At 48.4% G+C, this 14,403-nt stretch overlaps 1 protein-coding gene across 1 annotated transcript in view; it reads right to left on the minus strand.

Moving 5' to 3' along the window:
• LOC120981079 (carboxylesterase 5A-like) overlaps positions 1 to 14,403 on the minus strand; it is a 57,397-nt gene that overhangs the window by 35,485 nt on the left and 7,509 nt on the right. The window contains exons 6-11 of the mRNA XM_040410559.1: positions 14,191 to 14,304; positions 12,531 to 12,626; positions 12,316 to 12,456; positions 12,123 to 12,200; positions 11,906 to 12,053; positions 5,097 to 5,246 (exon numbers count right to left, since the gene is read on the minus strand). Of these exons, the coding sequence (XP_040266493.1) occupies positions 5,097 to 5,246; positions 11,906 to 12,053; positions 12,123 to 12,200; positions 12,316 to 12,456; positions 12,531 to 12,626; positions 14,191 to 14,304 (727 nt within the window). The remainder of the gene's footprint in view (positions 1 to 5,096; positions 5,247 to 11,905; positions 12,054 to 12,122; positions 12,201 to 12,315; positions 12,457 to 12,530; positions 12,627 to 14,190; positions 14,305 to 14,403) is intronic.

The following is a 14,403-nucleotide window of genomic DNA, read 5'->3' on the forward strand; positions in this document are numbered from 1 at the left end:
TACAGGATAAGTAATGTATGTACACAGTGACTGCACCAGCAGAATAGTGAGTGCAGCTCTGGGGTATAATACAGGATGTAACTCAGGATCAGTACAGGATAAGTAATGTATGTACACAGTGACTGCACCAGCAGAATAGTGAGTGCAGCTCTGGAGTATAATACAGGATGTAACTCAGGATCAGTACAGGATAAGTAATGTATGTACACAGTGACTGCACCAGCAGAATAGTGAGTGCAGCTCTGGAGTATAATACAGGATGTAACTCAGGATCAGTACAGGATAAGTAATGTATGTACACAGTGACTGCACCAGCAGAATAGTGAGTGCAGCTCTGGGGTATAATACAGGATGTAACTCAGGATCAGTACAGGATAAGTAATGTATGTACACAGTGACTGCACCAGCAGAATAGTGAGTGCAGCTCTGGAGTATAATACAGGATGTAACTCAGGATCAGTACAGGATAAGTAATGTATGTACACAGTGACTGCACCAGCAGAATAGTGAGTGCAGCTCTGGAGTATAATACAGGATGTAACTCAGGATCAGTACAGGATAAGTAATGTATGTACACAGTGACTGCACCAGCAGAATAGTGAGTGCAGCTCTGGGGTATAATACAGGATGTAACTCAGGATCAGTACAGGATAAGTAATGTATGTACACTGTGACTGCACCAGCAGAATAGTGAGTGCAGCTCTGGAGTATAATACAGGATGTAACTCAGGATCAGTACAGGATAAGTAATGTATGTACACAGTGACTGCACCAGCAGAATAGTGAGTGCAGCTCTGGAGTATAATACAGGATGTAACTCAGGATCAGTACAGGATAAGTAATGTATGTACACTGTGACTGCACCAGCAGAATAGTGAGTGCAGCTCTGGAGTATAATACAGGATGTAACTCAGGATCAGTACAGGATCAGTGATGTATGTACACAGTGACTGCACCAGCAGAATTCAATGAAGGTTAGATGACACTTCAATTCAGAGTTTTGTGGATATCAGGAGATGGTTCTCAAGCCAAGATCAATAAATAAAGAAGACTCCTGTATTCCACTGAGTTGCTGGGTTTTCCAGTATAATTGGAACTGAAGGATATACCAGACGCATTGTGCGGTGTCCTAAAGCCTCCCTTGTCAGAGCAGATTTAGGCCCCAGTTCTAAGGTTCCTAAACAATCTTCCCTCAAAACCCAATGGAAAGGAACGTTCCCGCGTCTGCAGCGTTCACATAAGGGGGCACAGTGCACCATCCACTTACTGGCAAAAGTTTTCCTATACGCGGCTTTTTTACCTGTGATAGTTCCGATGTCTATGTTATTAAATGGCGGTGCGGATTATCATACGTGGGCGAAACTACTCCGACAATTAGGGATAGGATTTGCAAACACATGTCCACAATTAGGTGTGAGAACACATGCCTCCCCATCCCAGCGCTTTTTGCCTTCAAGCGCCACAACATAACACAACTTAACAAGTGGAGCTTCCCCGGAGAGGAGGGCGCAGCGCCAAGATATTAGGAAATAGGGATTAGGGAAGTTTTCTGGATACATCAACTTTAGACTTGAACCGAAATGACTTAACCAGTTTTAACGAGTTTTCTGTGATCATTTGTCAAATTAATTCTTTTTTCTTTTTTTCCCTTTAGACCAGATATTGAATACGACTCTCTGGATGGAGCCGCACAATGGGTTTTAGTTACACCCCTCCCCCTCCATCCCCTCTTTTTCTCTCCTTTTTCTCTTTTCTCCTTTCTCTTCTTCCCCCTTTTGTTTTTTTTACTTACTTTTTTCTCTTTCCTCTTGTTTCTCCTCTTCCTCTCCTTTCCTCGTGCAATTTGCCTTTTTCCCTTCCTTTTTAATTCCTTTCTTCTGCTCTGCTTCTTCCTCCTCCATTTAATCTATCTCCCCCCCCCCCCCCCCCCCCAATATCACATTATTACACATTATGGTCTGTTTGTTTGGCAGTAATTTATCCTATCTATCCCCTTTCAGCTTGCGCATGCGCCCACCAACGTCCTAACAATAGCGTCCATCTTTACTTCTCCTTCACCTGGCACGCATGCGCAGATGTCCCCGCACACCAGATCCACCATCTTTACTAATATCCTGGCGCTGCCGGCCCCTGGGACCGCCCTGCTCCCTCGGACTTCCAGCGCATGGCGTTTATCAGAAGCCAATATGCTCCCTATACTAGCGCCATACAACCAGGGCAGTTGCCCTATACGCCTCAGCGCCATTATTAGAGACCGGGCCTTGAGCCCTTATATCTCTACAGAACCCCATGGCGGACCTCCATGTAAGCCTCTATAGCCGGCCAATCCCGGCAACACCCGTTATAACTATAATTTCTGTGAACCGGATCTTTAACCTTTTCTTTACCATTTCTACTATATTTACAAAGTCCTTTTATCTTTTTATGCCTATAGTGTATTTGGGAGAACCACTTATTCATTACAGCCCCCTATATAGGATTATTACCTATATGCCTACCCTTGCTGGAGAACCTTCTGATGTACCCAGGGATCCCTCTATGTTTCCTACTATAATTTGTTCAGCATTGCTATGTTATGTTCAATACCTTTTCTGTGCATTATTGCACATCATATGTCGGAATAGGATATAATCTTCCTACGACAGGATGCCTATATGTACTATATGAATATGTCGAATATTACTTCCTCACATCACATGTTCTGGTTGCCTATATCTGATTGTTCTTTATTTATGTATATTACAGTATTTCTGATGAAGGCCGTGTGGCCGAAAAAGTTCAATTATACTGGAAAAACCTCCTTTAAAAATATATATAATACGTTGAGGAACACAGTGGAATACAGGAGTCTTTTTTATTTTTTCATCAGCAGAATAGTGAGTGCAGCTCTGGAGTATAATATGGGATGTAACTCAGGATCAGTACAGGATAAGTAATGTATGTACACAGTGACTGCACCAGCAGAATAGTGAGTGCAGCTCTGGAGTATAATACGGGATGTAACTCAGGATCAGTACAGGATAAGTAATGTATGTACACAGTGACTGCACCAGCAGAATAGAGAGTGCAGCTCTGGAGTATAATACAGGATGTAACTCAGGATCAGTACAGGATAAGTAATGTATGTACACAGTGACTGCACCAGCAGAATAGTGAGTGCAGCTCTGGGGTATAATACAGGATGTAACTCAGGATCAGTACAGGATAAGTAATGTATGTACACAGTGACTGCACCAGCAGAATAGTGAGTGCAGCTCTGGGGTATAATACAGGATGTAACTCAGGATCAGTACAGGATAAGTAATGTATGTACACAGTGACTGCACCAGCAGAATAGTGAGTGCAGCTCTGGAGTATAATACAGGATGTAACTCAGGATCAGTACAGGATAAGTAATGTATGTACACAGTGACTGCACCAGCAGAATAGTGAGTGCAGCTCTGGGGTATAATACAGGATGTAACTCAGGATCAGTACAGGATAAGTAATGTATGTACACAGTGACTGCACCAGCAGAATAGTGAGTGCAGCTCTGGAGTATAATACAGGATGTAATTCAGGATCAGTAGAGGATAAGTAATGTATGTACACAGTGACTGCACCAGCATAATAGGGAGTGCAGCTCTGGAGTATAATACAGGATGTAACTCAGGATAAGTAATGTATGTACACAGTGACTGCACCAGCAGAATAGGGAGTGCAGCTCTGGAGTATAGTACAGGATGTAACTCAGGATCAGTACAGGATAAGTAATGTATGTACACTGTGACTGCACCAGCAGAATAGTGAGTGCAGCTCTGGAGTATAATACAGGATGTAACTCAGGATCAGTACAGGATAAGTAATGTATGTACACAGTGACTGCACCAGCAGAATAATGAGTGCAGCTCTGGGGTATAATACAGGATGTAACTCGGGATCAGTACAGGATAAGTAATGTATGTACACAGTGACTGCACCAGCAGAATAGTGAGTGCAGCTCTGGAGTATAATACAGATGTATCTCAGGATCAGTACAGGATAAGTAATGTATGTACACAGTGACTGCACCAGCAGAATAGTGAGTGAAGCTCTGGAGTATAATACAGGATGTAACTCAGTATCAGTACAGGATAAGTAATGTATGTACACAGTGACTCCACCAGCAGAATAGTGAGCGCAGCTCTGGGGTATAATACAGGATGTAATTCAGGATCAGTACAGGATAAGTAATCTATGTACACAGTGACTGCACCAGCAGAATAGTGAGTGCAGCTCTGGAGTATAATACAGGATGTAACTCAGGATCAGTACAGGATAAGTAATGTATGTACACAGTGACTGCACCAGCAGAATAGTGAGTGCAGCTCTGGAGTATAATACAGGATGTAACTCAGGATCAGTACAGGATAAGTAATGTATGTACACAGTGACTGCACCAGCAGAATAGTGAGTGCAGCTCTGGGGTATAATACAGGATGTAACTCGGGATCAGTACAGGATAAGTAATGTATGTACACAGTGACTGCACCAGCAGAATAGTGAGTGCAGCTCTGGAGTATAATACAGGATGTAACTCAGGATCAGTACAGGATAAGTAATGTATGTACACAGTGACTGCACCAGCAGAATAGTGAGTGCAGCTCTGGAGGATAATACAGGATGTAACTGAGGATCAGTACAGGATAAGTAATGTATGTACACAGTGACTCCACCATCAGAATAGTGAGTGCAGCTCTGGAGTATAATACAGGATGTAACTCAGGATCAGTACAGGATAAGTAATGTATGTACACAGTGACTGCACCAGCAGAATAGTGAGTGCAGCTCTGGAGTATAATACAGGATGTAACTCAGGATCAGTACAGGATAAGTAATGTATGTACACAGTGACTGCACCAGCAGAATAGTGAGTGCAGCTCTGGAGTATAATACAGGATGTAACTCAGGATTAGTACAGGATAAGTAATGTATGTACACAGTGACTGCACCAGCAGAATAGTGAGTGCAGCTCTGGAGTATAATACAGGATAAGAATTGTCATGTATTTGCAAACACCTGTGCACGGTATCACTACATGTGAGCGTCCTGCATGGAACACCTAGAGGGAGACTCACCTACAAACATGCTACCTTTATGAAGAAATGGTCCTCCGACCACAAAAAAGAGCTCATCAGCGTGATCGGCCTTCACATAGTCGGGTTTGACATTCTTGAAGAGTGAGGGCCGGTGCTGGAATTCATAGAAATAGACGGGAAATCCAGAGTCTGCAGAGAGAAGAGTCAGTGACACCAGTTGTAGTCTACAATCTACACCCCCAGGAGACCTCCCGCCTGCCCCCTGCTGGTGCACTCTCTTTAGGAACATGCTTTGAAAAATAACAACAAAAGTATAAAAACATCCTACACAATAAGAAAAATGTATTCACCAAAATGTTTTATTTCCTGTAGTCTCTAGGCAGCACAATAACAAATGGGATGTTAGTCCCCTAGGTACAACCAAAAGAGACAGGTAAAATAAATACCCAGTGATTTAATTACTCTCACTATAAAGGTGGGACTCAGGAAACCACACATTGGACTTGTATGCAGCAATAAAGGTTTACTGGGGTGGGGAAGCTGTGCCGACTACCGGAAATGAAAATTTCAGTGAGTCAATTATTGTCCTGGACGTCCTACAGCAGCATATTAACAAATGGGAATTGAAAAGCAATTAACTAATTAGGGAGGAAAAGAGCTCTAGCACTCTCTTGCCAAAAAGAGTTCCTCTGCTTGTAGTGTATGCCTTGCTGGATAGATACTTGGACCAATTCTGCCCAGGATGTGGCGGTTGAGCGAGTAGGGTGCGCCTTTATTTGTAGCGGGCACTGAGATCATAGCACTTTTGAACGGTGGACCGTGTCCATCTCGCTAATGTGGCTTTGCCGCCCTTGTTTGGGTCTCGATGTTGAACAAAAAGACTCTCTGCGGATCTGAAAGGCTTAGTTTTTTTGTAAACAAGTCAGGACTGCTCTTCTTACATCCAGAGTCTCTTGCTCCAACCCTTGAGGTTCAGGGTATAGAACAGGCAACGTGATCTCTTGGTTGAGGTTGGCACTGGAAGCCAATTTAGGTAGAAAAACTGGCATTTTATGAAGTACTAGGCAATCTCCCTTCTCTCTTAAATAAAGCTCTTTACAGGATAATGCATGAAGCTCACCAGTTCTCCGGGCTGAGGTGATGGCGACTAGAAAGAATGTCTTTAGGGTGAGCCACTGTATTTGGATCTCTTGTAATGATCCAAATGGGTGTTTGGTCAAAGCTGTACAAAGTACAGACAAGTCCCAGGATGGAAGTGGAGATTGAAACTTTGGCCTAAGGATATCAAAGGCCCTGAAGAAGGATCTAATTAGAGTGTGGTTAGAGAATTGTCCTTGTAATTGTGCGTTACTGGCGGTAAAATGAACCTTCAAGGTTTGACCACCTTCTTTACACCATCCTGTAGGAACTGAAGCACACTCTTGATAGTTTCTTCATCTGCTGAATTGATTGACCACCAGTTATTATAAATTCTCCAATTTGTACATTTTACTGTATTAGGCCTTTTAGCTTCCAGAATTGTACCGGTCACCACCGAGGACAAGCCTAAGTTGGACAGTTTTTGCTGCTCTGTAAGGTGTAGAGTTTGTGGCTTGGGATGTATCATCCCCTGCTGGGTGAGTAGGTCGGCTGTATCAGTAGCTTCCACTTTCTGCCCCCCCCCCCCCCCCCAAGAGGGTCATTACTTGGGAGAACCAAGCTCTGTGAGGCCATAAGGGAAGTATTGCTATCACCTCTGCTTGGTCCTGAATCGTCTTTCTGAGTACTTTCATTACCAATGCTAAGAGGGGAAAGCTCTTGTTTTCAGCTGATTAAAAAGGCTGTCTACCCCCATGACCTGGCGAGACTGGTAGAGGGCGCAGAACTTCTTCACTTTGGCATTGTTTTGTATTGCCACAGCGTCTAGGGTTAGGCTGACCCATCTGCTTCACCACTTGTTTCTTGGTGTTCAGGCTCCATTGTCCTGGGTGCAGTTTCCCTCTGCTGAGGCAATCTGCGCTGTAGTTGAGTGTCCCCTTGATGTGAATGGCTGATATGCCTGCAGAATGAGTCTCTGCCCAATTCATTATCTGCCTACAGCAGGCTGGGGACTCCTGGTGCCACCCTGTTTGTAGATATAATAGGTTGTCAGGTTGGACTAGAATGTGACAAGTCTCACAGCCCTCCTCTCCTTAATATTGGATGGAAGAAGTCCATCCCCTTGTTCCCATTTCCTTTGTATCCACATATCCTCTACATGGGCACCCCAACCCCAAGATGAGGCACCCAGGGTGAGGAGTTTCTGTGTTTGAGGAATCAGACTAGGGCTGCAGCTATCGATTATTTTAGTAATCAAGTATTCAACCGATTAATCCAATGACTAATCTCATCAGACCCCCAGTGCCATCAGTCTTCCCGCCATGCCATCAGTCCTCAGCACCATCAGTCCCCCGATGCCATCATCTCCCCCCAGTGCCACCAGCTCCCCCAGTGCCATCAGCTCCCCCCAGTGCCACCAGTTCCCCCAGTGCCATCAGCTCTCCCCACTGCCATCAGTTCATTCCCCAGTGCCACCAGCTCCCCCCAGTGCCATCAGCTCCCCCATGCCATCAGTTCCTCTCCTAGTGCCATCAGCTCCCCCTCCCCTGTGCCATCAGTTCATCCCCCAGTGCCATTAGCTCCCTCCAGTGCCATCAGCTCCCCCCAGTGCCATCAGCTCACCCTCCCCTGTGCCATCAGTTCCTTTCCCAGTGCCACCAGCTCCCCCTTCCCTGTGCCATGAGTTCCTCCTCAAGTACCATCAGTTCCTCCCCCAGTGCCACCAGCTCCCTCCAGTGCCATCATCTCCCCCATGCCATCAGTTCCTCTCCTAGTGCCATCAGCTCCCCCTCCCCTGTGCCATCAGTTCCTCCCCCAGTGCCACCAGCTCCCTCCAGTGCCATCATCTCCCCTTAGTGCCATCAGCTTCCCATGCCATCAGTTCCTCTCCTAGTCCCACCAGCTCCCTCCAGTGCCACCAGCTCCCTCCAGTACCATGAGTTCCTCCTCAAGTACCATCAGTTCCTCCCCCAGTGCCACCAGCTCCCCCCACTGCCATGACCTCCCCCATGACATCAGTTCCCCCACTGCCCCTCCTAGCCATCAGTGCCCAGCCGCAGTGCCAGTGATCAAATACTTATCTTTCCTGCTAGGGGCGCCACGGACACTCCACAGCTCTTCCAGCCTCTTCTTCATGTGATGCACTGGGGCCTGACGTCGCACAGAATCAGGTCATAGCGCGTGCCTACATACACCACATCCTGGCGAATGTGTGTACGTCAGGATACAGTGCAAAGCGGTGCCGGCCGGCGGGAGACCACGGAGCGTGGAGTAATATCAAGCGCTTCACTCGCGCTCCGTGGTCACATGGTACAAACGAATCCTTGATGCAAAACATTTTATTTGAGTAATCGTTTCAGCCCTAAATCAGACTCTTCCCACTGCTGAGGTGAGATGGCGTCAGCCACCATTTCAGATCTTGGAGAGATGAGGAAAGTCTTGTCCGGAGTAATCTGTGACTTGTTCCAGGCTGACAGAATGTTGCTTTGCAATGACCTGATATGAGCTTTGGCCCAGGGAATGGCATCTATTGATGAGGTCAGGAGACCCAGAACCCTCATAGTATTTCTGACCGATACCTTTGGATGGGCAATAAAATGAGAGACCTCCTGGATAATTTTCTGGATTCTTGCTCCAAATGTTACGTGTTGCAGTAATAGGAGAATAGCTGACTGCTCTTATCTGCCAGTCTTCTAGATATGGTGCCATCCAGATGCCCCTCAATCTAAGGGCTGCCGACAGGACGACTGTAACCTTTCTAAATACACGGGGTGCAGTCGATATCCCGAAGGGGAGGAATGTAAACTGACGATGTCTTGTCCCTCTGTGCGACCGTATTGCTACTCTCAGATATTTCCGACGCTTTGGGAGTATAGGTATGTGCAGGTAGGTGTCTGTCAGGTCTTCTTTCTGTAGGAGGCCTATCGCTGATCACATCGTCTCCATCTTGAATTTGCACTTCATGAGATACTTGTTGAGGAAGGTCCGGTCGATGACTAACCTCCATTTGTTTCCTGGACTGAAGAAAACCTTCGAACATACTCCTTTCCCCCTTTGTAAAGTGTAGACTTCTTCCAGGGCCCTTTTCTCCACAAATTCTTGAATGAATACAGGAATCACTGGATTCCAGGGAATATTGTATTCATATAATAGAATTTACCTAAGCATCTGATGAAGTTTTGGAACACTGTGCAAGGAAATTTTTAAGTCTCCCCTTTCTTCTGGCATCACAGGTCAGTAGGTTTCTGGTCAGCATTCTTCTTTTTGAAGGAAGTTCCTTGGTCTCTTGCTCTGAATCTTCTCTTAAGGTCAGCCCCTCCATTTCTTCTGAATCTTGGGGATCTTCTCCTCTGATTATGAAAGGATCTAAACAGGGTAAACTTCCTTTTGGACTCTGGAAACTTAACCCCTTTCCCTTTGCTCAGAGACTCGAATATTTTTTCTAATTGGGGACCAAGTAATGAACCAGACTGAAACGGAAGTGATTTTTTGACAGTATGTCTCCAGGCCACTGTTTTATCCATAAGGCCCTTCTGGCCGTAGATCTTCAGCAAAATGTTGTCACATCTAACGGAGCATCACACGGGAAATCAGAAGCTAATGGAGTAATGGGGTATTTGCTAGGATTTCTTCTCTAGAGGCGCCTTCCTCCAGACCGTGACTCACCTGACTGGTCCAGATACGTAGTGATCCGGCCACTGGGATAGAGGCCATTGCTGATTTACAACTGGCGATGAAGCATATGTTTTTTTCAGGGATCTTTTAATAATGATGCTTTTTCTGATGGGAAAAGCCTTTTCAGAAAGTGTGGCCACCGCAAGGTCTGCTTTAGGAGTTTGAGCCCAATCCTCCATTAATTTTTCATCTAATTTGTATATATTTTTTAATCTGTCACCTGTGTCACATTTCTTTCCTACAGAATGGCTGGAGCGGTGGGGTGCCCAGGGTTCTGGAGGGGGGTTGCCCAAGGTTCTGGTGGGGGTCGGTGCCCAGGGTTCTGGAGGGGGGTGGGTGCCCAGGGTTAAGGAGGGGGGGTGCCCAGGGTTATGGAGGGAGGGTGGTTGCCCAGGGTTCTGGGGGGGATGCCCAGGGTTCTGGAGGGGGGGTGCCCAGGGTTCTGGAGGGGGGGTGCCCGGGGTTCTGGAGGGGGGAGTTGCACAGGGTTATGGGGGAGGTGCCCAGGGTTCTGGAGGAGGGGTTGCCCAGGGTTCTGGAGGAGGGGTTGCCCAGGGTTCTGGAGAGGGTGGGTGCCCAGGGTTCTGGAGGGGGGGGTGTGTGCCCAGGGTTATTGGAGGGGGATGCCCAGGGTTATGGAGGGGGGTGCCCAGGGTTATGGAGGGGGGGGGTGCCCAGGGTTATGGAGGGGGTGGGTGCCCAGGGTTCTGGAGGGGGGGTGCCCAGGGATCTGGAGGGGGGGGGGCGCCCAAGGTTCTGGAGGGGGGGTTGCCCAGGGTTCTGGTGGGGGTCGGTGCCCAGGGTTCTGGAGGGGGGTGGGTGCCCAGGGTTAAGGAGGGGGGGTGCCCAAGGTTATGGAGGGGGCTCAGGGGGGGTGGTTGCCCAGGGTTATGGAGGGGGGGGTGCCCAGGGTTCTGGAGGGGGGGGTGCCCAGGGTTCTGGGAGGGTTGCCCAGGGTTCTGGGGGGGATGCCCAGGGTTCTGGAGGGGGGGTGCCCGGGGTTCTGAAGGGGGGAGTTGCACAGGGTTATGGGGGGGGGTGTCCAGGGTTCTGGAGGGGGTGGGTGCCCAGGGTTCTGGAGGGGGTGTGCCCAGGGTTATGGAGGGGGGTGCCCAGGGTTATGGAGGGGGGGTGCCCAGGGTTATGGAGGGGGTGGGTGCCCAGGGTTATGGAGGGGGTGGGTGCCCAGGGTTCTGGAGGGGGAGGTGCCTAGGGTTCTGGACGGGGGAGTTGCACAGGGTTATGGGGGGGTGCCCAGGGTTCTGGAGGGGGGGTGCCCAGGATTTTGGTGGCGCTCACATCTACAGACATTACCTCTGTTCATGTCTCCACCGTACAGACCCTAACAGCATGGCCATGGCCTACGTTGGGTGCTACAGGTGAAAGGTCGTTCACACCAATAGATCTGCATCCCAAAAATGGAGGCTTGTTTAAAGGGCCTCCCTCCAGCCCAAAGAGAGGGCTATTGATGGTTCCAGCGATCATTCATTCCCATTCACTCTGCGTATTCTCTCAGCGCACAACCTGTGTAATTGAGCGTCCTGGGCAATGTCTGTAGTCAGTGGAAGCCATGGTAAGTCCAGGCTGGTTCTGATATCACCTAGCAGCTCTGGATGTGACTAGAGCATATGACATGATGCCATCTAGCAGCTCAGGTTGTTACTAGAGTATACAATATGTCACCTAGCAGCTCTGGATGTGAATAGAGTATACAATATGATGTGAACTAGCAGCTCTGGATGTGACTACAATATACCAGTATACAACACAATGTCACTTAGCAGCTCTGGATGTGACTGGAGTATACAACATGATGTCATTTAGCAGCTCTGGATGTGACTGGAGTATACAACATGGTGACCTAGCAGCTCTGGATGTGACTGGAGTATAAAACATGATGTTACTCCAGTTTTTGCTGTGATTAGAGTGTGACTGGAATATGACGTTGTGTCATTAGCAGGTCTGACTGTAAATGGAGTGTAAGATATAACTCAGCAGCTTTGGGTGTGACTAGAGTCTTGCCCTGGATTACTATAAGACACTTTCTATGGCTGTGAGCTCCACATGTGGCCTCAGAGGCTTGTCGGACCTCGTACCTCGGTGATAATTGGCCGTGCTGATGGCTGGGATGACGAACATCACATCTCCGCATAAGTCCAGGAAGCCGTCCCTGATTTGGAGGGGGTCGGTGGTGTTCCCGAAGTACTCGTCCATCACGAGGGAGAGGATCTCAGGTCGGGCATTCTACAAAATATAATCTTACGCTGAGTGACGCGGTGGGAGGAGGCTGTAACCACCGGCGGGTGCACTCACCATGATGGGGAATTTCCGGAGAACTTGCACCACGCGATCTCGCGGCATCCCGTCATTCAGTCCGGTGATGTTATGGGCCTGGGCACAAAACAGAGAGACAGCCATGAGCAGGGCGAGGATTCCTGCGACAGCGCCACTCCCTGCGGCCAGACCACGCTGCTGCAGCGCATGCCGGAGGTAATCCGCGGCTCACCCGGGGCAGCATATGTCCAAACTCATGATTGTTAACTCCAACGATGAAGGGGACGGGCGCCACCGTCTTCTCGGCCAACAGCTCCGCAACCGCTTTAGGGATGAACGTCCCATCAACACGTCCAGAGAACACTATAGGACCCTGAGCAGAGAGAAGAAAGCCGCGTCACCGTCACTGCCGCAGCCGTCATCACCACAACCACAGAGAGCACGCACCAAGGATTCCGAAATCTCAGACATCTCCTCTTCTGTCTTCTTCCTCAGACAATCCAGGAGCGAAGCTGAGTCACAGGCAGAAGCCTCACTGACAACCTGCAATATTACATGATCATTGGGAGATCAGCGGTGACATGACTGAGAATGCCGCCTATCCATCACTAGAGATCAGCGGTGACATCACTGAGACTGCCGCCTATCCATCACTAGAGATCAGCGGTGACATCACTGAGAATGCTGCCTATCCATTAACTAGAGATCAGCGGTGCCATCACTGAGAATGCCGCCTATCCATCACTAGAGATCAGCGGTGACATCACTGAGACTGCCGCCTATCCATCACTAGAGATCAGCGGTGACATCACTGAGAATGATGCCTATCCATTAACTAGAGATCAGCGGTGACATCACTGAGAATGCTGCCTATCCATTAACTAGAGATCAGCGGTGACATCACTGAGAATGCCGCCTATCCATCGCTAGAGATCAGCGGTGACATCACTGAGAATGCCGCCTATCCATTCACTAGAGATCAGCGGTGACATGACTGAGAATGCTGCCTATCCATTCACTAGAGATCAGCGGTGACATCACTGAGAATGCCGCCTATCCATTAACTAGAGATCAGCGGTGACATCACTGAGAATGCCGCCTATCCATCGCTAGAGATCAGCGGTGACATCACTGAGAATGCCGCCTATCCATCACTAGAGATCAGCGGTGACATCACTGAGAATGCCGCCTGTCCGTCACTAGAGATCAGCGGTGACATCACTGAGAATGCCGCCTATCCATCACTAGAGATCAGCGGTGACCTCACTGAGAATGCCGCCTATCCATCACTAGAGATCAGCGGTGACATCACTGAGAATGCCGCCTGTCCATTCACTTGAGATCAGCGGTGACATCACTGAGAATGCCGCCTATCCATCACTAGAGATCAGCGGTGACATCACTGAGAATGCCGCCTATCCATCACTAGAGATCAGCGGTGACATCACTGAGAATGCTCCCTATCCATTCACTAGAGATCAGCGGTGACATCACTGAGAATGCCGCCTGTCCATCACTAGAGATCAGCGGTGACATCACTGAGAATGCCACCTATCCATTCATTAGAGATCAGCGGTGACATCACTGAGAATGCCGCCTATCCATTCACTAGAGATCAGCGGTGACATCACTGAGAATGCCGCCTATCCATCACTAGAGATCAGCGGTGACATCACTGAGAATGCCGCCTATCCATCACTAGAGATCAGCGGTGACATCACTGAGAATGCCGCCTGTCCATTCACTTGAGATCAGCGGTGACATCACTGAGAATGCCGCCTATCCATCACTAGAGATCAGCGGTGACATCACTGAGAATGCCGCCTATCCATTACTAGAGATCAGCGGTGACATCACTGAGAATGCCGCCTATCCATCACTAGAGATCAGCGGTGACATCACTGAGAATGCAGCCTATCCATTCACTAGAGATCAGCGGTGACATCACTGAGAATGCCGCCTGTCCGTCACTAGAGATCAGCGGTGACATCACTGAGAATGCCGCCTATCCGTTCACCGTGATCTGAGTACTTTCTGTCATGGTTCCACCATGCTTGGTTGCCAGTGTCTGGTGATTGGTGTCCGTATTTGTGGACAGGGTACTTACCTTCAGGGTAGAGGTGAGATCCTGGGGTTTGTCCTCCATCAGATCTGGAATTAGGGCGACCCCACTCTCAGCGATGGCTTGGTGGAAGAGACCTCTTGACATTGGGGACAGCAGCTGTGGTCATTGGAAATGAAACACAAGGTGATGTCAGTGATGCGGGAGCAGCGGCCATGACGTCACAGGGATCTCATGACATTATGGAGACCAGGCTGG

The sequence above is a fragment of the Bufo bufo genome, chromosome 10 (assembly GCF_905171765.1).
Source record: "Bufo bufo chromosome 10, aBufBuf1.1, whole genome shotgun sequence".
Lineage (NCBI taxonomy): Eukaryota > Metazoa > Chordata > Amphibia > Anura > Bufonidae > Bufo > Bufo bufo.